At 37.3% G+C, this 22,859-nt stretch overlaps 1 protein-coding gene across 4 annotated transcripts in view; it reads right to left on the bottom strand.

Annotated features, from left to right (window-relative positions):
* Positions 1-17,659: 17,659 nt before the first annotated feature.
* LOC139137593 (neprilysin-1-like) overlaps positions 17,660-22,859 on the bottom strand; it is a 65,847-nt gene continuing 60,647 nt past the window's right edge. For all 4 annotated transcript variants that reach the window (XM_070705777.1, XM_070705775.1, XM_070705776.1 and 1 more), the window contains one exon: positions 17,660-19,958. In XM_070705777.1, the coding sequence (XP_070561878.1) occupies positions 19,859-19,958 (100 nt within the window). In that variant the 3' untranslated portion in view covers positions 17,660-19,858. The remainder of the gene's footprint in view (positions 19,959-22,859) is intronic.

Raw genomic sequence — 22,859 nt, 5'->3', positions numbered from 1 at the left:
TTCGTGGACTGATCAACAGACTGAGCCGTTTGAAAAAAATCAAACGATTATTCATCATGCGATTGCTAGCCATACGATAGTCCGTTAAGGACTAAAGAAATAATGGTACCTGTTCAAGCCAGAGATTTGATCCTGGTGTCATCAGGCAGCTGCAACGCACTAAAACTGACACAAATTGAAATGTGGACACAGTGTAATGACCATAGTTCGTGGTCAGAAGTGCATGCGTGTTAATTTGCCTTATGCCTTTAATGATTGATCGGGCGAAAATTTCACTTTAAATATCATTTCCGATGCTCTACATTTTTGTTTGTTGTCTTCTGAGATAGTGATCAGTTATGGGTTTTTCAATTTCCCTTTTCGAAGTCCTTGACTCAAAATGATGGATCGATGGTACAGTGCGTTTGATTCTCTTTGTTTTGTATTGTATTATTTGCTGTTTTGAAAGTCTTTGCAAATCCTACATGTGGCAGTTCATGACAGGTGGTTACTGATACCGTGCAGCCCGTGCAAACGTTCAGGTACTCTAAGACATTAATCCACCTCGACCATGAAAGATTTTCAGCGTTATATACATTCATTATCCTTCAGAAAAAATTAGTGATTTTTTCCTTAAGTTATTGTGTGACTTTTTAAGGGCCGGGAATTGTAACTTTTGATGAATTTTTTTTCAATATTTTCCTGCTTGTAATGTCAACCAAAATTTCTTGTTGACAAGTGGATTCTGGTCCGGATTCAAGTTTAAAGTAATCAATAACACAAGTGCATTCCACACATATAGAAGCTATGTTGACAAGCTAACTAGTGGATATTCCAACATGCTCTTGCGGGAGAAGGAAAAGAACTTGCAATTGACATACAAAATACAGACAATGAAACAATCATCAAAGGTTATAGTTACTGGCCCTTTAAAAGAAATACTCAATTGATATGGCTTTGAAATTGTTGACATTAGATCAATATGATAATTCCAAACATCGAACTCAATAGAATCACCTTGGTTTTCTGTAAAGACTTGACGTGAATCGGTTGGGAGAAATTGGAAATTGCAGGGTAGCAGTAATTACAGTGGGCTTTTATTAGAAACTCTCTTAAAGCCATTCACATTAAAATGAAAGTACACTTTTGTGAGGCAGATAGAATTACACCGTCCGGGGTCAAACTATCTTTGGAGTTGAAGTGGACTTGTAATCAAAAGGAGATGATTTTCAAGCAGTGGCTCTAGGAGCATTGCGATGTGAACTTTCTATCAAGCTGTCAACATGTAAATCTCTTTTCCTTTCATCTCTCTAGTATCTAATTGCACTTGTAGGTTACCAACGTAACGTGGTGTGAATTTCATTTTACAAACGTAAAATGCGCTCCGCAATCATCCGTCTGAAAGTAGGTGGTTTTGTCTTGGTATTATATTTGGAACGTCATTTTGGATCACATATATGAAGTACAATAGTACAAGAAATGGGCGGTTTTTTCTTTAACAACGCTGATAAGTTTAATTAAACCATGGTTCACAGGGAAAAACCAAACCATTCTCACCAAATAAATAAAATCTCAACATAGAACAACTTTCACTTCAGAAAACCAAAACATTACTGCTCCATCAGTTATAGAAACCACAACGGATTATTTTTTGCATTATCTTCACTTCAGAATGGCGGTTCGTCCAATGTCATCGCAGATACATATGTGTTTACACATATTATTTTTACTCCCCTTATCCTAATATCGGACGAACTTATTTTACACGAGATAAAACCTTTCGCACAAGTTCCCGTTTGTTTTCATATCACTCATTGTTATGCCAGTGTGCTAGACAAGTATTTCGTATTTCGTATTCGTTTCAGAATCTACCGACTGTACATTTTGCCGTATATTATGACATTTTCAGCAAACTATACGAATGTCTTTGTCAGTTTGTCGTATATCAAAGTAGATGAACTAGAGTTGTGTATTTAAGAATATCGGTACGTTATTTTGCTATCAAAACTGTATAAAATTAACATTTTAGTCATCCGAATCAATCGACTGCTTTGAACTGAAATGAGCATATACATGTGGTTTGCTGTTTGCGTATCTTGCTGTCCCGCCGTCTGTTTGTCTATCAACCTGTCTCCATGCGTGAACATACGAACCTACATTTTACCTATAAACTGTTGTATGAAACCAGTGATCAGATCAACAATTTTTGCTGTATGACTTTGCTTTATTTAAATTGAAAGCGCTGTCATGAGTTCATGAAAATCTACTTGTGATAATGATGGACACTTGCCATCCAACAAGACAGAATTTTTAGAAATAATTCTAATTCCGAGCTAATCACGTTTAGAAAAACAGCTTACAACGTGCACGTTGACCCCTGACCTCTCGATATGCTGATGATAAATTGGTAGTGACACCCGCGCTGATTGGGCCCATTTAAGTGAGCTTTGCCGTAATGCATTTATGTCAATAATTCACTCAAGATATCATGAATTTCATGTCAAAATCATCAGTAGTTTTCACACATTTCTGATCAATAACACTCAGTTGCAAGAGTAGGTCGTCAGTTTCACTATAAAATTTATAACACTATTAATAGATCTGCCGTATTATCGACACCCAGGGGGTATCGCCATTTTATTTTTCATGAATCAATTCGTGTTTTAATGATTCTTTCCTTTGTGCCGACTGATAATTCGTTTTTATTTATCACACAGTTCTCACTAATCGTGAGTTCGTTTATGCGCTATGATTATTTCACTGTCATACATTTCACGTGAAATTTCAGTGACGACAACATGATCATATACAGACGGTCATCGACTTACGAACAGCAAAAAGTATTATATACTGCCGGAAAACAATGTCATTTGCAGATATATTCGCGTGTAATATTATACATTGTAAAAAGACTTTCATAACATAATACACGTACTAAACATGTCCTAAGGTATTAGAACATGGAAAGTTGTAGTATGTGGTCAGATTATTCCACAAAGAGCGTATTTACTCCTCAAGGAGACTTTTGTTAAACTAGAAAAATTCTAATCTGTGATTATAAAATATTTGCCGAATGTTCAAGTCAAGCATTTCGTCCTATATATTCACTTCAGATCTCTTAATCTATACAAGCAACATCGGTTGAGTAATATTCAGATATTGAGATTCATACGACGATGTCCCTCTAAATGACTGCCTATCTCACTTGCTTGGGAAAATATGTTCACTTGGTTCCAATGACAAGACTGGACTATGCCCCATCACAACACGATTAGGAAGTAAACTGGGGCTATGGTGAAAGTGCTGGCCTGTACTTTCACCATAGCCCCAGTTTACTTCCTAATCGACAGTGCGCGACAGGCATTATACATATATAGGCCACTGACCGCATAAACCTTTCTTCTCTGCTGTAAAACTCTAGCAAGATTTGAAAGGGGAATGTTACCCAGCGATTATGTGTTCAGCAATAAGAAATCTATGAAAAACTGGTGCGAAATCTGTTTTTGTTATTAATTTTCACTTACTGATAGCGCGATGGCACCCATTTGAAAACCTTTAATTATAGGTAGAAGTGACGTAAGAGCCTACGACTGCACTGACACTTGTGGGGCTTCCTCGGCTGTAGACTATGGGGAAGCCCTATAAGTGTCAGTGCAGTCCTAGGCTCTTACGTCAATTCTACCTATAACCTATGGTTTTCAAATGGGTGCCATCGCGCTATCGGTAAGTGAAAGTTTATAACAAAGACAGACTTCGCACCATTTTTTCATAGATTTTTTATTGCTGAACACAAAATCCTGGGTAACCTGCCGCTTTAAGGAAAATTTTTATTATTTGTACTGAAGGCGGTCTCATTGTCTAAATCTGCCACTTTCGTCTCCTCAGAACGGAACTAAAGATAAGCCTGCTTTTGTCTCGGCAAAACATTTCCAGAGACGCTAAAATAAATTCAAACTAAGCCTAGATAAATTTGTTCCCTTAGGAATTAACAATAGCTAACCGAGATGAGTACCTTGTCTTTCCTGGTGTTCTCGTCTCTCCCTGAATGAATTGACCACATGCACTACACTCGGCTCCTTGAACGTTACAGACTACAAGATGATTCAGAGGTAAACATGCCTTGTCAAGCTAATCTACATCTGGAAAGATCCCGGTAGGCCTTTCCTTCGTTAGCAAGTCCATCAATTACAGTATTGTTTCGAAGTACTCTGCATACCACTACTTATACGTTACAGCATCTGGTCAATCATAGTCACGTCTGTTGGTTTGGTTACATACTTGGGACACTGAGAATCCTTACAGTTTAATTCTCGGTGTGATACGTGCGTTTACATGTAGATATTTATACGGATTCCTTTGATATCATGACATTATGCTGCTATTCTCGACGTTTTTTACCCACTGCCGAAGGGATACAATTTTACATACAGTTGAGTCTGTATCAGCACTTTGTACATTTCTACGGCACTTCGAGAATCATATTTATGAAGGCTATAAATGATTCCAAAAAAAGCCTTTCATTGAGCTTTCAATTACATAATCATGCCTCATTTCAGAGTTAAATAAATGTTATCGCAGAGTAAATATGGCGTATAAGTAAAAACTACACATGACGGTGTGAATACTGAAAGGCAAATACACGCCATTTAGAGTCAATTCAACGTGTCTCTTTTTCAACATTTCAGTGAACAATGACAATATAATTAGTTAATGCAGTTACTGGCAAGTAATTTAGAGCTCTGAATAAAGAAATCTCAACACTATTATATCATAGAAATATGTTTTCTCCGATGACAGATCGTTAATCCAAGTCACAAATGTTCGACGTAAATTCATCACAAAAGAACACGTTTAGAGAGTAGAATATCTCGTTTCTTGAACGAACTGATGGAAGAGTTAAGCGATGGTATTATCGCTGGCCCGTCAAACTCACTTTCATGCACATTTTCTGGTTTGTTTGCCGACGGATACTAAATTTCCATGTTTCCTGTCATAGAATTACGCTGGAATGAAACAATTTACGTGAGCTGCCGAAACCAGACAGTTAGGACAGATACTTAGTTTGTCAGGACACACCGCAAGCCGACTTCGTTTTAGGTCAATTTTACAACGTCCCCCATTACGATGGCTAAACACTAAGCTGAATAAGTGAGGTGTTTTTCGAGTTGTTTTAGAAAAATGGTGTAGTGCAGGAAATTACAACGATCAACACTGACGTACTCCTTTACCGAGTGTGCGCTGTTATTTTTCAGGCGGAGAGAGCCACAGACAGACGAACAGACAGAAATCACAAGGTAGAGACCCAGAAACAAACAAACAAACAAACAAACAAACAAACAAACAAACAAACAAACGGAGACAGAGGGACACATTTAATGAAAACTGACACGAAAAGATACAGATAGGCGCACAGACAAACAGTTAAACAAACAAACAATAATGACTGATTGAAAGTGACAGACATAGACAGACAGACAGACAGACAGACAGACAGACAGAGAATAAGTCAAACACAAGGAGAGATACAGATAAACGGAGACAGATACAGATACAGAGACAGACAGATAGATAGAGTCGGAGACAGAAATATTCAAAGAAAGTGAAGGAGGTGAAGACAAAGAAAAAAGCATAGACACAATAACAAAAAAGCAGATAGTCTGTTGCAGAGACAAAGAAACAGGAGCTCGAGAGGAAAATGAATGCGTACGTGCGGTCGAAATGAAATATTAAAGGTATAAAATAAATCGCCATTATTTAATAGTGCCAATAAACTTTGAAGAAAGATTCGGTCGCCTTTGTCTTTTTTATGGCGTACATACTTAAAATGTTTTATTCCGGGAAAGAGTTTCTCTTTCGGTCGTTACGAATCGTAGCACATTTTGTGCCTCAACTCGATGTTATTTAGTTCGACTACAACCGTGGTCTGGAGAGGTTGGTGTAAGTTTCACCAACACAGGAAACATAACACAACCTCATGCAGTCTGCGCAACATGTTACGCTTACTAATTCATCATTTTTAAAAGTTGTGTCGGATCATTCTTTGTTGTCGCTCTTTGTTTTCAATTTTGCATGACATATCGTTTACCATGATGGACCAGATTGAGCGAGATGCTTGCGGAAAACAAGTTAATCCCGGGCAACATGACTACGTTGGGAGAGCTACTCAGATATTTTAGCAACCGCTGTGTCGTAAAAGCAAAGAATAGTTATATTTGAACTAATTTTACTGAGTTCAACAGGGGCTCTGCAAATAAATTCTGACATCATTCCATTAAAACTACTCACAAGATAATCCATTTTTCTCGTTCAATATTCAGAGTTGAGTGGAAGCGGTCGTCGACACCTCCTGCATAGAACAAGTGTTTCTGTACATTTCAAAAGTACTTTACGCTAACAATTTGGCAGCTCCGACAAAAATACTGATTTTTATCTGGCATTCGATTCTAAGAATTGCTTAAAATGTATATTTATACATATGGGTTCCTCTAGGTAATTATTTTTACCACTGATAAGCGCTTGAATCGAAGTGCTTTAGAAATATGCGTTATCACCAGTCACGCATTTTACAGTGTGTTCACCGACAATCAGCCAGCAGCACAGATGTTGCATGCAGTCACGTGATCGCTCGGTGTCCCTGCTGCTAACGTGACGTCACTGATTCGTTGCTGCCTGTATATCGTTAGTGGTTGGTGTGTAAAAAGTTTCAAAGCAAGGGTTTGGAGTAGAATCCGGACAGCAGTATGATACAAACTCTTTATTCCAGTTTAGCGGCTACCTTTCCTAATAACACAAAAGACAAAAAGAACAGTTTCTGATTCGATAGATACTCGGGAGCTTTGCTGAAGTCCAGACCATGACGGTGCTGCTGTTAGCTACCTGACATATATTGATTCCGAACGAGAAAAGTGAAAAATGAAAATTCAATACCGGTATTTAGATCATCAACATTATATTAAACTTTGTTGTTTGTATATCTGGGCTTACTTTGCATGTCGTAGTGTCTTCTACTGAAAGTTACGAGTCTTGTTGACTTATACACCTTAGAATAGACGGAATAGCTCTCCTTCAAAACCGAATGAAGGACCTACTCACTAGTAAAAGGTCTTGAACTTGGGTACTGCCTCGGCAGAGCGTGTTTGTGCAGACGTGTGACTAATGCTTTTTAAAATGAATAACTTTCCTTTTACTCCAAAGCTAATTGGTACATGGCTTACAAACCAGGGTAACATTCCAGTCACGATATTCTATTATTACAACGTTAGTAAACTAAGAGGATACCCGGTAAAGTGACTGCGCAGCCCCGGTTACATCTACCGGCTTACCGCCCTTGACAAAAACCCTTATCGTTAAAATCAGGATCCAAAATCTAATACTATTCCAGTTCTCGTTTATCAGATACCGAGCCTGGTGCCTCAAAGAGGACGAGTATTGTTCGACTGATACTTTCGACTCCGGGCACATCCGAAAATCGATAAATCTGATCACGTCATCTGTCTGAGGAAATTTCCTTAGTCGAGCATTCCTTGACACATTGGTTGACCTCGATCTGACTACGTTCGGATACATAGGAAGTTCAAAATGATTAGCTTTGTTTCCACGCCGAGGCATTCACACTTAGTATCGCACTCAATTTCCTTCTTCCGAGGGTCGAGCCTCGATGGAATCGTGCCGTGGTCGACAGCTGCCTCAAGTCTAATACAAATTCGACTTTTCAAGTGCCTCCCACCATTTCCTCTGCTTTGCTTCAACTTGTTGTCAGAGCGTTTTGCATCACTACAAACAGATGGAAATCGCTCTTCTCTATCAGCGAGAATCGACGTCGTGGCTCATGCAGAGATGACAGTTCCATTATGAAGCTGAAAAGCACTGCTTTTAATCTCTACCTGCACAATAGTCAGATTTGACGTGTCAATTATCAGCCTCGGATTGGAAGACTTACTCATCGGATTACAACTTTTAATTCATAGTATTGGGGCATAGGGAATATCCAAGGTGAAAGCTGCAATAGAAATCGATTCCCTGGCGATTGCTAGCGTGCTGTATCGGTGGATTCTGTTTAAATGCGGGACAAAAGTCAATGCAGAAAGCAAATTGTTTTTCCATAAAACCACTGCGCGGCAGGCCTTCAAAAGACAGCATAGCAGTTGTGTTCTTTCCCTCTGCGAATAAAAAAAATCAAATAAGTCCGACACGTAAACTTTACCGATGTAACTCGGGGTCCGGTGTGCGCGTAATACTTATGTGGATGCCAAACTAATACTGTAGATTGTCCATCTCTACTATTACGCAATAAACTGGTCACATCCATTGATGTGATCCGCCAGTACCGAAGAGTTGTAAACATGCGTTTCATATATTATATGTCGCAGACTGATACACAGTGCATATTATAACAGACGATAAGTCTTAAGGAGCGGTTTTTATTTGAATGTGGAATGTGTTTCAAATAACTATGAAGTTTGTACATGTTTGAGAGATAGATCCTCGTCAATATCGACCAATAGATTCATACTTTTTGTGGTTGATTTATAAAGATACGGCAGATAGATCAAAGCGCTTTGCAAACACTACAGATTGATGTATTGCGGGTGAAAACAGGATGTGCCTACTCGTTTCAAAATACCATACATCACCTCTCGAAGTGTACCCTGATGTCGATATCTCTTGCCTAATAATTTGTCCGTTTCCGTTGCATTGTCCGCGGCGTCGCTGAAATCGCTATGGAATGTATAATAAAGAGCTTGGCTTGGTAATTAAGTATGTAAGTAATTTCTATTTTCAGATCGAAAACAATTTATTATATTAACCCATTTCTCATAATAACAGGACGAAATGAGATTTGAGAGATGAATGATCTAGAAAACAATATAGGAACTTCTTTCTGAGCCACGTACCTTTATAGAACAATATCTGACAAGGCGAAATATCATTAACTTGAGGGCCATGTGTAGATCGGGAAAGGGATATTTGTGCATAGTGATTTTAATAATAAGCGCGGTAGTACAGTTTTCCAAAAGCTAACTCTGATTACTCCACAGACTTTGTGGTTCTAATTTCAAATCTAGTTGTAGCACTTGAAATTCGTAATTAAACAAGAATGATGAAATTCAATCGAGAAGAACCTCTATAGCTGATAACATGCAATAACACTACGATCTTTTCTTAGAGTCAAAAAATGAACTGAAAATTTTAAAGAGGAAGCATGTTTCCATGGCACTGAAGGCATACGTTCGACTAATCTCCAAACCAAAGAGTGGCAGGAGTACTGAATTATACATATTCATTTAAGGTCAGATGTTTGCTACACCTATTGAATGCACAAAGGGCCGGAAAGGAGCTGGTTTAACTAAGTTGAAATATCGATATTATGAGGCATTTTGAAACATCAATGTTAATTTGCTCGTCATTTAATTTATGACCTCACGAATTTTATCAGGTTCTGTCCGGAGAAAGACAAATTTGTTTGCTTTCCAGTCAAGTCATTGAGGGAATTCGAGAGCTTTAGCAATTCGCTCCTCTCAAGGTAGTTCGTGCCTGAAAATGACCAACTTGCACTTTTGCTCAAACTTTCCGTGGTGCAACTTTAACCGGTTTCCTTTCCATACAAAGAATAGAAAGCAGACGTCACCATGCAAAATTTGCATGATACAGTAGAGAAACACATTACCCAATGTTTGCCAACACTTGAATTTCAAAATGACCACCTGCCCATGTTATTTCTATGGTAGAAATTAAATTTTCGATTGTCACAAAACTAAGCCTGTAAAAACTTTACATATTCCATAAGTTTCAAAATGAACCCCACAAGTGGTAGACTAAAAATTTTTGTAAAAGTTTGAGAGACTGAACATCTGCCCATGTTGCACATTCTACCTCAAAAAACCTCTACGGCACTCTATGATGTCACACAATATACATACAAAATATAAGTCGTTCATGACTTGTTTCCTGATACAGAAAGAAGAAGACAATCCGGCACGTTCGTTTGCATACATCATGAAAGTGCTGAGAGACCCGAGTCGCCTGTAATGCAACCTCTTTTATTTCAACTGCGCACGCGTAGTTAGATTATTGATAAAACATGTCGCCAGATATCCACAAATGTAATCACAGGCGTCGGTTGCTAGCATTTGCAAGCCTGGCAACTTCTCTGTGACCTATCACTTAACCCAACATTATCGCTCTCACAGAGCTCTACAACCCTAATCATTTACACTTTTTATCCATTTTACCGATTATCCACATGGTGGTACTTCTTTTGTTTGTCCCATGGTCCTTTCGGAATAGCTAATTGATGCGGAACGGTGATAGCGTTGTATTAATGGTGAAGTTGGCTGCCTTATCGCTGACGCACTCTCGCAGAATACGAAATGAAAAAAGGGGCGAGACAGAACTTGTTCACAACTGAGATGTATTCCCCGTTTCCCCGAAGATTAACGAAACGTCTCCGACGCCAATTTTAGGCCTTTATTCAATTTGACTATCGACAACTTTTTCTAACTCTCATTTCCGAGTTCAGAAATTCAATCAGCGCTGGATTAATCTAATTTCTGTTTGGAGTGAACTCTGCATTTCAGGTAATACCATCCTTGTTACACAGAAATGTCCAGGCCGGATATAGAAGAGAAAAGGTCTAGACGTTATTCCAAATGATATCAATTTGGAGACGTTCAATCTGTCTGTCTGTCTGTCTGTGTGTATGTACATATGTATGTATGTATGTATGTATGTATGTATGTATGTATGTATGTATGTATGTATGTATGTATGCATACGTACGTACTTAAGTATCTTTGTATCTATCTAGTATGCGTCTGTGTATCTATGTATCTAAGTATCTATGTATCTATGTATGCTTATACGTATGTATGACACAGTACCTTAAGTACGTCTGTATCTGTTGCTGAAGGCAAGCACGATCAACATTCCAAAGATAGAGGTACATGTATGCAGTCTGAATGTTTGCGCACGATAAATCGACCATGCCATGTTTGGCAAAATTTGGTTAGCGTAGCGACATGATCAATTACGTCAACAGTCGTTTCCGATTTCAACGGTAGAGCAAAACACCGTTATCGACCTGTCCCGCGATACCACATGACGATACGAAAATTGACGCGATACACAATCTGTGCCGGAAAATTCTATATTCTGTGCAGTCGTTTAAGAATACTTAATCTGCCGAAAATGCCTTTGCTCGACGCGGTATACATTTCCCATTACCAATCTTACATAGCAACAATTTACAACGCTTCCAACAAAGTGTTCTTATCGAGAATCAGAGAGATAGAGTAACTGTTCAATTCCAGCCTCTGCCTTCCAACTGTTCTTGTCAACGATCAACAATTAAACTGTAATAACTCCAATCGTTCCCTCTAGCGCCACCGCAGGCATCCCTTTGGCGATAAATACTCGTTCAAAAGGAATCTAGACGACCGTTTCTCAGATAAAATTCGATCTTAACTTTATGTTAGGCTACTTTTTTTAAATCTACGAGACACTACAAGCAAAATTTCGATATATTGGCCAATTAAAAATTTAAGTACATCACCGTAATTTACTTGAAATGGAAACTGCTGCTTAGTTTGTCCGCCATAATCGTTGAACAACCGAAGGTGCCATCACTTCATCATTAGACATTTTGAAACTGAATCTTGCGTCAACCGGCGGCTATTTGAAGACACGAGATTAACCCACAATTCGAGAAATGTTCTCCTTCAGGTGCGATCTCGCATGTCGAGTAGTAAACAGTTTGATGGTATTTTAGTGATACTGAAACTATGTACAGACATCGAGCGGAACGGAATATCACTGACATGTGTGCATATCATTTTGGAATGAAACACGCTACAAGGCGTTTAAGGACATATTTCATCCATTGTCATGTCTACCACCATGCATCAATTTACCTGTGTATTTCGAGCAAGCAATGGGTTGAAAAATCAGTAAAAGATATATATTTGAGGCCAACTTCTCTGAAGGTCGAAAATTTCACAAAACACCGACTTCCCGTGCCATTTCTTGAACGGTATAGGATAGGACATGTACATAGAAACCTGGATTACAAGGTTATAAAAACACTGTGTGCAAATAAAAAAAACACAAGAGTATTTTATATCCTTCCGAATGTTGTATGAACAGTCAATGGAACATACTGACGTGCCGACATCACAGAGATTGACTGTACTGTTGATCTTAGAGACGTGTAAAAGCAAATAAGATGAAACCACTTACTTGAATTTCACACGAAGACCTAGATCACACTTCATGTAGTGGCGCTTGCTGGTTGCAATGCTTTGCCAATCCAACTGGTTTTCAAAACAAGGGAGAACTCTCAGCTGGCTGCAATTGCCTGTGTAGATTTATTATTTGCCTACGTAGAGAAGTCAATGATTGCGTGAAATGTTATTGGATAAATGAGGCCAAGGCTTAACTTAGTGTGAATTTTTGTTTTCGTGTGGTTGATCAAAGGAATCTTACAATGCCATCATTTAATTTCAACAAGTCTCCACATTATTTCTCAACCATTCATTTTCAATATTTTCCTTTTGTGCTAGTCTACAAAGCAAGCACGAGTGACCATTGATACACTAATTAATTTATAATGGCATTTTGGACTCACATTATTGCATTCAAAATCGACTTGCATATTTTTCGAAGGTTTCTCTCGTTGCGATATCTCTATTTAACTTCGCTGTGTCATCTTGCAGCCAAGAACGTGACCTTATTGACTGCTAATCTTTCCAATTTCTCTCATGTCTCTATTCTTACAAAACTATTCTCCACGTTTTATCTCTGTCCGCTATTTCAGTCATTCTTATCGCTTAGGTAACCAACTTGTCAAAATAAAATTATTTTCCTACATTCAAGCGACCTCTATTTCATTCAGCACAAGTATTGAGTATTCCGTGCGCTCAAAAGACTGTATTTAAAAAAAAAGCCAGTCTAGTGATATCTGGGCCTGTCAATTCAATGAGCTGGCATACAACAGGTAATTGAACCCGAACTGCAACCTGGGAACCTTTTAATATAATTATCCGCGCGTTCCATACGAAAGTGGCATGGAAACCATTAAAAGGTTGAACAATAATACACTGCTTATGGGGATCAACCTACTTCAAGTTTATGTTTAATGGATTTGATGAGAGACTTGCGGCCAAGGACAACTTTTAAGAATATGGGTTACTTACTCAATGCATTGATTTTGACAATATGTCCAAGCGATAGTACGAATCGATTCGGGGATGCGTTTCCTTGACGAACCGTGCACAGTCACGTGATTGTACAAGTGATCGATGTTACAAAATAATTGTAATTTGCCAAATTTAAAGTGCCTGATTAATCGTTGAAGATGCGATGCGTCTGCGCGTTAATGAACTTCTTGTAAATCTAAAAAAATCACAAATGTATTGTTTATTTGTTTTATTACTATATAAAATCGGAGGGACTAAACTTGCCTGAAATTTTGAAAAAAGGGAAAACTAGACATGCCTTGGAGGACACTTATGCTTTGAATGGAGTTCTAGAACGAGGATGGAATAGATTCCAATATTGATGAGTAAAATGAGGACAATATCATGTGACTGCTCATGCGCTTTTACAGCCATTCTTTCAAGCTTTATGCTATATGATTCGCATTTTTGTGTGGTTTCAACGACACACTTTGACTTTTACACTGAAATTGACAAATATTGAAATATTCTCAAGGCGAAATGTCGACAGTTGTGAAAAATACACAAAGCGTAAAAATAAGAAGCAAGAAAGTATTTTGAAGCTTTTTGATAACTTAATAAATATGTAGCGATCAATTTTGTACTGTACGTAAAGAAATATTACTTTATCCAATATTTGGACTGATCAATTATTATTAAGGTTATCCTCATCTTACTTGATGCTATACATCGGCTATATTTACTTTGATCATTGTCAATATTTTCAATATTAGTCACATTAGTTATTTTATATTGCTTATTTATGACATATTTTTCCCACTAAAAGTCGATGTTTCATTCTGCGATACAGCCATCGCTCTTTATTAGCTGAGCGATAAAATACTTATTTTTAGTAAATGTAGGAAAGCTCACAAATGTGACATTGACATGCTTGCTGACCAATTTACTACCAATATTGGTAACGGAAAGTCAGGATTCTTTATTTCATTTTCATATGAGAAAATAACTTAGAGATAAGGAATCAAAATAAAGATGTGGAACTAGACCTATCACGGTACAAACGATCACGCTGTTATTTACTGAAAGATTCATAGTCGCTCTAAAAGGCGACACTCGTAATTAAATTTGCCAAAGGTAAGTTTCCGGGACTCGCATTTAAAATATAGTCGCGATGGAAATGTTTGAGTTGTTCCTACTTCGGATCCCGATATAAACTGAAGCTTCAAAAATTAGCTAAGTCAATTTGTCTAACTGTAATTTACGATTACGATTGTTAAATATTACGATGTAAAATCCAATATTTTGAACAAGTTGTTTCATGTCTCTTCCCTTCCCTAAAAGCAGGGTTAACCTCTATGCAAGTGATTATGTTATAATGATTATGCATATTGGTTCATGAGGGTTTGTATATTTATGTTTTTTGCTACTTCGTGATACTTCAAGGACTTTGGTCAGAAAGAGAGTTTATCCAAAGTAACGATACCCTTTGACATGTCTTCAGTATACATCAACTGATGTTTCCATAAGGCCAAAAAAAAAACAAATTGTACTTTTCCGATAACATGGTTTTCAAAATTAGGGTATAGTAGGTCGGCAGGACTTTTTTTTTCCAAAATATTTTTATTTTTTAAATATGCATTTTTAGGGGCTCAGGGCGGTCAAACACTGGCCACAACATTTCCAGAAAAATGTATCATACATATAAAAGGAAAAAAACCCATAAAAGACATCCTCGTTCAAGCAAAAATCAAATGCCAAGTGACGAACGCTTGATTTTACGGTTTTTTCTTTCTTTACTTCCGTGTTTAGATAGCTCTAAAACGTTTAGGGTCGGCAGGTAAAAAGTAGGGTAGGTCGGGTTGTTGGAACAACACAGTTTTTTTTGTTCGTTCTGAGCATGTGCAGTCCCATGTATCCCATCTATTGCTCAATTTTCTGAATAATTCAACTCGTTTACGCAAAATGTATTACTATGCAGTAAGTATGCAAATCAACCGATAATGAGTCATTATTACATATGTATCACAGTTTACTTGCATTGAAGCGCGCGTGACTACCGGTATTTGCACTACAGTGCAATACCAAAAACATTATGCCATTCCTTTATGTTAATGAGTATTTACCAATTTTGACCCGGAACTATTTTTGTTTGTAAACACAAAAAATCTTCGAACTGTTATTTGTATCGATCATTTAGAAGAATTTCAAGCTCAAAATGTGAAAAATCAAAAGCGTTCCATGTTCAAAGTTCTCTTCGTTTGGCTATCTGTGGCATGTTGCTACGTATCTGTGAGCGATTGCAAGCAGAGTTCGAGCCCTCCGACGTTCCTCTTACGTCATCCTTGATAAACAAGTAACCAATAGTTTAGCCAATCAAAATAGAGGGTGCGACGGCGTTGACCAATGAAAAGTAAAAAGCTGATTCGACGCCTCATTACAGTGATGTCAATGTTATATAACTCCGCAGGGTCGCCCTGAAGCTTTGACAGACAAGTAGCACTCACGACTAATCGTCGATTCTCTCGATAAATGATGCTAATAAAAGACAGAACATATGTAATAATAACAGAACCCCATGGCCGGTGAGTGCAAGCGCGCCGTACTAGCGGTATTTGCACTCGTGCTGCGGTTCGCTCGTGAAAAGACTGCCGCCGAATACACCGCAGCACTCGCGCAAATACCGCTAGTATGGCGCGCTTGCACTCACCGGCCATGGGGTTCTGTCATATTGTCGAATGGGACTCGGAATATTCATTGGTCTAAAATTCTGTACTGTGTAGAGTATCTGACCCATCAACAAGCTCTATATCGTTATTTCACATAATTAATGGCATGCCTTAGTACAAATTACGACGGCAATAATGAAATACTGCCACGCCTAAAGAAATTATGTTGACTAAATAAAGTCTTCGTGTTTCAGCGTAGACGAACAAACTCATTAGATACAAAAAATGAAATCACCGCCAAGAGCTTACAACTGAACACTACACGGTAAACAACAGTAATGGACAATGTCCAGATAGTAGTCGTTATCGAGGCTGTATAATGAACATGATAATGAGACATTTCGTTCTTATCTGTTTCTTTTCTTATTTCACTTAGATCAGAAAATCCTCAAACAAAGGCGTTGTCGAGGAGTTATTATTTTCCACACACATATTGACATATATCTCCGCGTCATTTTCGTTTTTTCTAGATGTGCAGGTTGTTTATTGGTGCTCAAGCTGGTTGCTGTCCTCGGGCGTCAATATAACCGCTAATGCATCATCCCTGCACGCTCATTTAAATATATCTATACCGTTGATTGGTAGTTGCTCCAAGCTTTATCTCCTTGCCTGTCAACGTGCAGACGAAAACACCACAACAAAGACATTTGAAATCAGGCAGACAAATTACAAACCAATTAGCGACGAAATATGGAACGCATGCGGTGTTAACTGAACTAGTTATTTACAGTTTTGAAAAAATATGTGAAAACAAAATTATGATAACACCTACGCACATTGCCGTAACTATGAATGGAATGATGAAAACTCATGAAGGCATCTTCTACCGATCAGATTGTCCTATCAGTTTCTTTATAATCAATATCAGGTAATCAGGTTCGAAATTATACAAAGTAAAAACTCATAGGACTAACGCCTTTGAAGATGTTTTACATAACCTAGAACGTTTAAATATATCAACTACTTTGTTATCAAACAGCTTGCAGAAAACCAGTTCGCTGATGTATTCAATAGTTAAGGTATCAACGTCCCCTTTAGTAATTTTGGTGTTTGCTCATGCGCACTGACGTGTACGCGGTCATGGAGGCCTGCAGGCATTGCAATAGCCCAATGAGGAGTAAGAACATGTACAGTTACCTTTCTTTTTACACGATGAAGAATTTTATTGAAGAGAGTGATCTCTTGCTACAGAGCGATTGCTAAGAAGCATAGATACTATAATGTAAACGTAGCATCCATAAATGACGTCACAATGTTGTTTATCCTCCTTTTCCTCCCGCCCTCATCGGCAGGATGGGTTTGATGATGAAATTTGCACGAAGAATCAAGGCAAGATGAGTCAATGACATCGAGGGAACCAAGATCTCTTATCAAATGTTAATGACATTCAACGAACAGCGAGAAATTATCAGAGCTAACTAGGTTCATTAAGTAGTAGTATAAATATATAGGGTGTTTTGGCACGTCTGATGTCCAGATATGTAATTATAAAAGGCAAAATGTCATCATGGACAGCGTACATACATACATACATACATACATACATACATACATACATACATACATACATACATACATACATACACACACACACACACACACACACACACACACACACACACATACATACATACATACATACATACATACATACATACATACATACATACATACATACATACATACATACATACATACATACATACATACATACATACATACATACATACATAAGCTACGATCTCTCATTTCGCTAACGTCGATAATAATTACACATAGAGATTGTGTGGTCAAAGATATTTATTTCTCCCTTCTTTTCAACCAAATGAGGTGTTAATCATGATAAATAGAGAACGACAATTTAGAAATGTGTATTATGATGAGAACATGAGAACTCACACAGTCGTAATTAAAAAGAAACATACATGTAGTATTATATTCACAACATATCGACATGCTCATAGGTTGTAAGGCATATGTACGTGTACTTTCTGTGAAATAAAATCCATTCATTATCCAAGTTGTAAATGAGTGATACATAGCAGCAATGGAAAAAATACAATATCTGAACTTTTAAATATATATTTGCGTTTCGATTCTATACACTTTCGTATATACTTGATCGCTATATAGTAATTTTGACAGTGATCAATTCTAACATTAGAAAAAAGACTATGGTATTTGACGTCATCGCAGGCTAAGCGAGTAAAGGTTAGGCGCGTTTCCGTTGGGACTTTTACATTCCCGGATCTCCATGCACGCGCCGTATCTCTCACCTTCAATGAACAGACCCTGTTGCTGCATAAATTTTGTATGAATTGATAAAATCCCATCGCCATGGTTTCACGCCACATTGATTTATAACGATACAGACTTAGGAGATGGCTGAAAAATGAACGTACATATCTCAGGGTAACGTGTTCATGCCGCCTAGAATCACGTGATAACAGTCCATAAGTATAAAATCAATTCATATATACACGTGACTTAAACAAAGATCTGACATTCCATCTGTGACGTCACAAGCGTTCGAAAAGAAAGTGCTCATTTCGTGAACAAGGATATAATCGCTTGAATGAGTTGAAAATGGCCATCTATCACAAACGATATAATTTCAAGACGCCCGTAGCAAGATTGAATTATCTTTTTTTATGCCTTCACAACAATGATGATAACATAATATCAACTACACATTACGATTCATACGTCATTAAAATGTAAATTTCCTGAATGATACACAGTACGAATCATAAATTAATATTTGAAACGAATTCATAAGACGTAAGGATATTTATATGTATATATACAGTATACATTGAGATTTAACTTTCTGATCAAAAATCTAACATCTGATTAAATACACTTTGTAAGAGGTGCTCTACACCCTTTATAATACAGTTTGTCAGCCTTTCTTTTGCAACCGGCAGTTTCGATATTACTGATTTTTAATCTCATGTAATGGTCCCAGGGTTGCATCGCCTTATATAATTGGTTCGACACTTCGGCTGTGTACTTGACCATAGCATGAACAAGTTCGCTGTACTGAAAGATTTGAAGTCTTTTAATGATTCTTGCATTTGAAATTAAAGTTATGTATTATTTGAAATAAAAACCTGTTCAGAAAATAGCTCTCCGTAGCAACTGTATTTTCTGCCCTCCCTCGGTCACAACTGACAGATAAAGTGGTATATCCATGCTTTCCCTTCTTCTCTATAAGGGTGTATCAGTTTTAGTAATTAATATAAAATATGTAAAAACTTTTCATTTTTCAGATCATAATGACCATGATCAACACTTAATCATATTTTGAAAAAAAAGAGATAAATTTACGTTTTCAATGACATTACACTACAATATATAACAAATACCTTTAAATCATTATACGGACAATGTTAACAAAATTTACGTTATCTCCAATTCTGCACACCGGCTTGGATTCTAGGATGCTTTTGTTATCAGCTATATTAATTTATTTACTTTAAGAGAGCTTTAATTTCAGGCTTCTTTATTAAATTCAAAATGATAGATTTCGAAACAAATGTCAAATACCGTTGCCGATTGAGATACATGTTTGCAGTGTTTTTAAAATACCTTATAATATTTCGTTGGCGACAGGAAAGATCCCTGGGTAAATAATGTAATATTTTCCGAAATTCTGTTGAATTTTAGTTCATGAACTATGATAAAATAGTCACTCCCATAAGTATCAAATAAAATAACAAAAGACTATGAAACTTCATGTGCCAATTTATAAATATTCGAGGTAATACATATGTTGAACTATTCACACATAGCTAAACTTAAATGTATGAAATTATTATTTTTAATTCTTTGTTATACTCATAATAGTTGCAACAGAACTGAGGTATTGTTGTACATGTTAATTTAAGTTATATCGCTGGTTGACTAACTGGACATCAATTATTTCGTTTGTTTGTTGGTATTTTTTAATGTTTATCCCCGTGTTTGCGGTTTGTTTGACTACCAGACGGAACATTTCTTCTCGGGGTTCATCGGCGCATTTGGTTTACATCCGAAGGCTTTTGTGAAGTCCGGCGAGTTGGACACAGGTCCGAATACCCTGTTTACAGAAGAAAAATTAAACCTTGTCTCAAAAAGAGTCGGGCAGACTAGTTAAGGTGATAAAACGGAGCTCAAGGGATGTAACCCGAGGAAACGCAGTTTGTAATTGGGCGTTGTTTTAGGCCAGCGCAAAAATATGCCACCTTTTTGAAGTGTGTTTTCTAAGGTCTTCAGTAGCCGAAATAACGATTTTTCTTGTTCTGTGTTTGCTGTGTTTTCGAAAATTTCCGATATATCATCCACTACTATTATTTTGGAGGACATGAATTGATAAAATTGATACTTATATGTAAACTGGCCTTTAAAAGCCCTACGTAATATTTGGATCCTTGCGTATGTGTCAGAGTCAGAAAATTATTGAGCCAGGAAAAATTTGCATGGTGATTAATTTGCTTCAGACAACGCAATACATGACAAAGTCTTCTCGGATTTATCCCTTGAGCAGGTGACAATTTTGGCAACTCATCAGAAAAATACATCATTTCGCTTTCGGAATATAAGGTCTGTGCAAAACGTTGGAAACGTTAGTAATGTTTAGAATTGTCTGGTTGACGTTTAAATCACTAAAATTTACAACTGTTCCAGCACCAAGTAAATTGTAAATCATGGCCGACGGATTTAAACAAACAAATAATAGCGAAGTTCAAATTTTGAATTTAACGAACGAAACCATCGGTAAAATTAAGTGATGATATCGACAATGCAGTCTTCGTGCAAACTACAACAATATGCAACAAACGCTTAGGCTGCGTTCACAAATAACGATTGGGGGGCGCTGGAGGAATCGCGATTAAAATCTTTTTTCTTCAGACCCCCCTCAAAACCCTAGAATAAAATTCGAATCCCCCCTCTGTATCATCAAAATTTTTCAAGTCCCCCCACCCAACTATCACAAGCCCATATATCAGTCAATGATGTGCGTGCAGAAAAATCCGCTCGCAGATGTTCAACCTGATATTAGCAGTCTGGAAAGGTATATTCCTAAGGCAAGTTCTTATATTGATTTATTTTAAACGCATCGGTGAACTTTTTGGATTTACCAGTCTAAGTCAACTTGAGTTAATCCAGCTCTGGCCAGGTCAATTGCTCCTGCTGAAGAGCACACAAAATGACGATAATGAGAGAGTAGGCAAATAGTGAATTCTGGCTAATTGTTTGTAAAAACTGAGCACAGTGACCTACCAATGATTTGTTTCAAAGGTACAAGACGTATATGAATTAGATGCTCAAAATTGACAATACTGGAAGGTGAAAATATTCCATCAAATAAATGTTTTAATCTCTGAAATTTTGGGTGTAATAATGGCAAATTCGGTTAAAAATAATTCAATTTAGTCACATGTATTCTTTACTATTAAAAGTTTTACTTTTGTAGTTTTTATGATGAGAATGTAAAATTTAGAAACTCAAGCAGGGTTTTAGAAAATCAAGCATGGTGACCCTATCTTTTTTCTTTAATATTTGATTATTCTCATATGCTAGAATTCAAAAATCCCTGATAACTTATACACTTAATTAGTCTCCTGGTCGTCCATGTGTTGCTCTCTGGCCTGATCTTGTGTACAGGTATGTTTCACTGTCATGAGTGTTATTTGACCCAGTACCCAAACTCTTCTTCAACTACCACGTACATCAGAGTCAGAGCTATCTCTGTCACTTCTCAGGTATGCAGTGACAGTGACATTGCAGTAGCAGGTCGGTACCTGTTAGTGACACTACCCGTAGGGAGTAGCTGTATTAACTTTGATAATTTTGACAATATTTTTTTCAGTTTATACAACTGTGTTCTTGTTCTCCCCGAGGCATGTTGAACTGTCCAGTATTCAGCTTGCTAACACAGCCTGTGTATGTGTACCATGCATTTGTGTCATTCACTGCCAACTGACTGTCAGTCTGGACTCTAATTAAGTTATCACCTAATACATATTTATATTTAAAGGCTTTGTCGACAAACTGAATATTGTGTGTTTGAGCATGCTATAGGGAAACAGCAAGAAACTGTAATTGATATATTGCACAGAAATATTGCAAAAATCATCAACAGTTGCACCTTCTGCCCTGTTACGCGGCTAGTTTGTTTTTTTACGACAAATCATACATGTTTAGATTTTTTCGAGATAAAAGTCATGAAATGTGACAAAATGGTTCTAGATTTTGTTAAAGTATTACAAACATTACAACAATTGGATGACATAAAAATGGTATTCATTTTTCAGTTAATTACCTTCGAAAATATAAAACGTAAAAGGGAACAAAAAAATTTTCAAGTCCCCCTACAGGCAGAGCAAAATTTCCGCCCCCTCCACTACCCCAAAATTTTCGAATACCCCCCTGAATTCCTCCAGCCCCCAACCATTTTATGTGAACGCAGCCTTAGGACTTCAAATATTATTATTCATTTACTAATATTCAAAGTTTTCTACGAGAAATGGTACATGCTGAGGTAAAAGAGTGAAAGGTGTGATGTGGTTCTCGGTGAGCTAAAATGAACTACGTTAAAGGGCGTGGGTCGTAAGTCGCTCATTTACGTACAGTAGCTTTGACCAGCAACATTTCATGACATAAAATTTGATATTATGGGTTAATTTCCACTGAGTTGTTTTCTTATACCTTCGAAAAGCAAATGAATCAATATATTTGACTGTTTGGTCCTACCAACTACGCCGAGAAGCTTCACTTTTGGTGAAAATACATGTGCGAGTCGGAGTAAATATGGCTGACACACGAGTCCTGTCCGTGTTTTCGGGTACAAACAACACAAGGGTTACAGGAAATGTATTTCAAACATTTTTATCAGTGGTAAACAGGGTAACTTCGATTTCCCCGAGGTCTAAACTTGCGGCCACGCTGACCCGGAGTGTAAACCACTCATGGCTTGTTGGTAAAATATTTTTTTGTG

The sequence above is a fragment of the Ptychodera flava genome, chromosome 7 (genome assembly GCF_041260155.1).
Source record: "Ptychodera flava strain L36383 chromosome 7, AS_Pfla_20210202, whole genome shotgun sequence".
Lineage (NCBI taxonomy): Eukaryota > Metazoa > Hemichordata > Enteropneusta > Ptychoderidae > Ptychodera > Ptychodera flava.
This window is presented reverse-complemented; position numbering and strand designations above follow the sequence as displayed.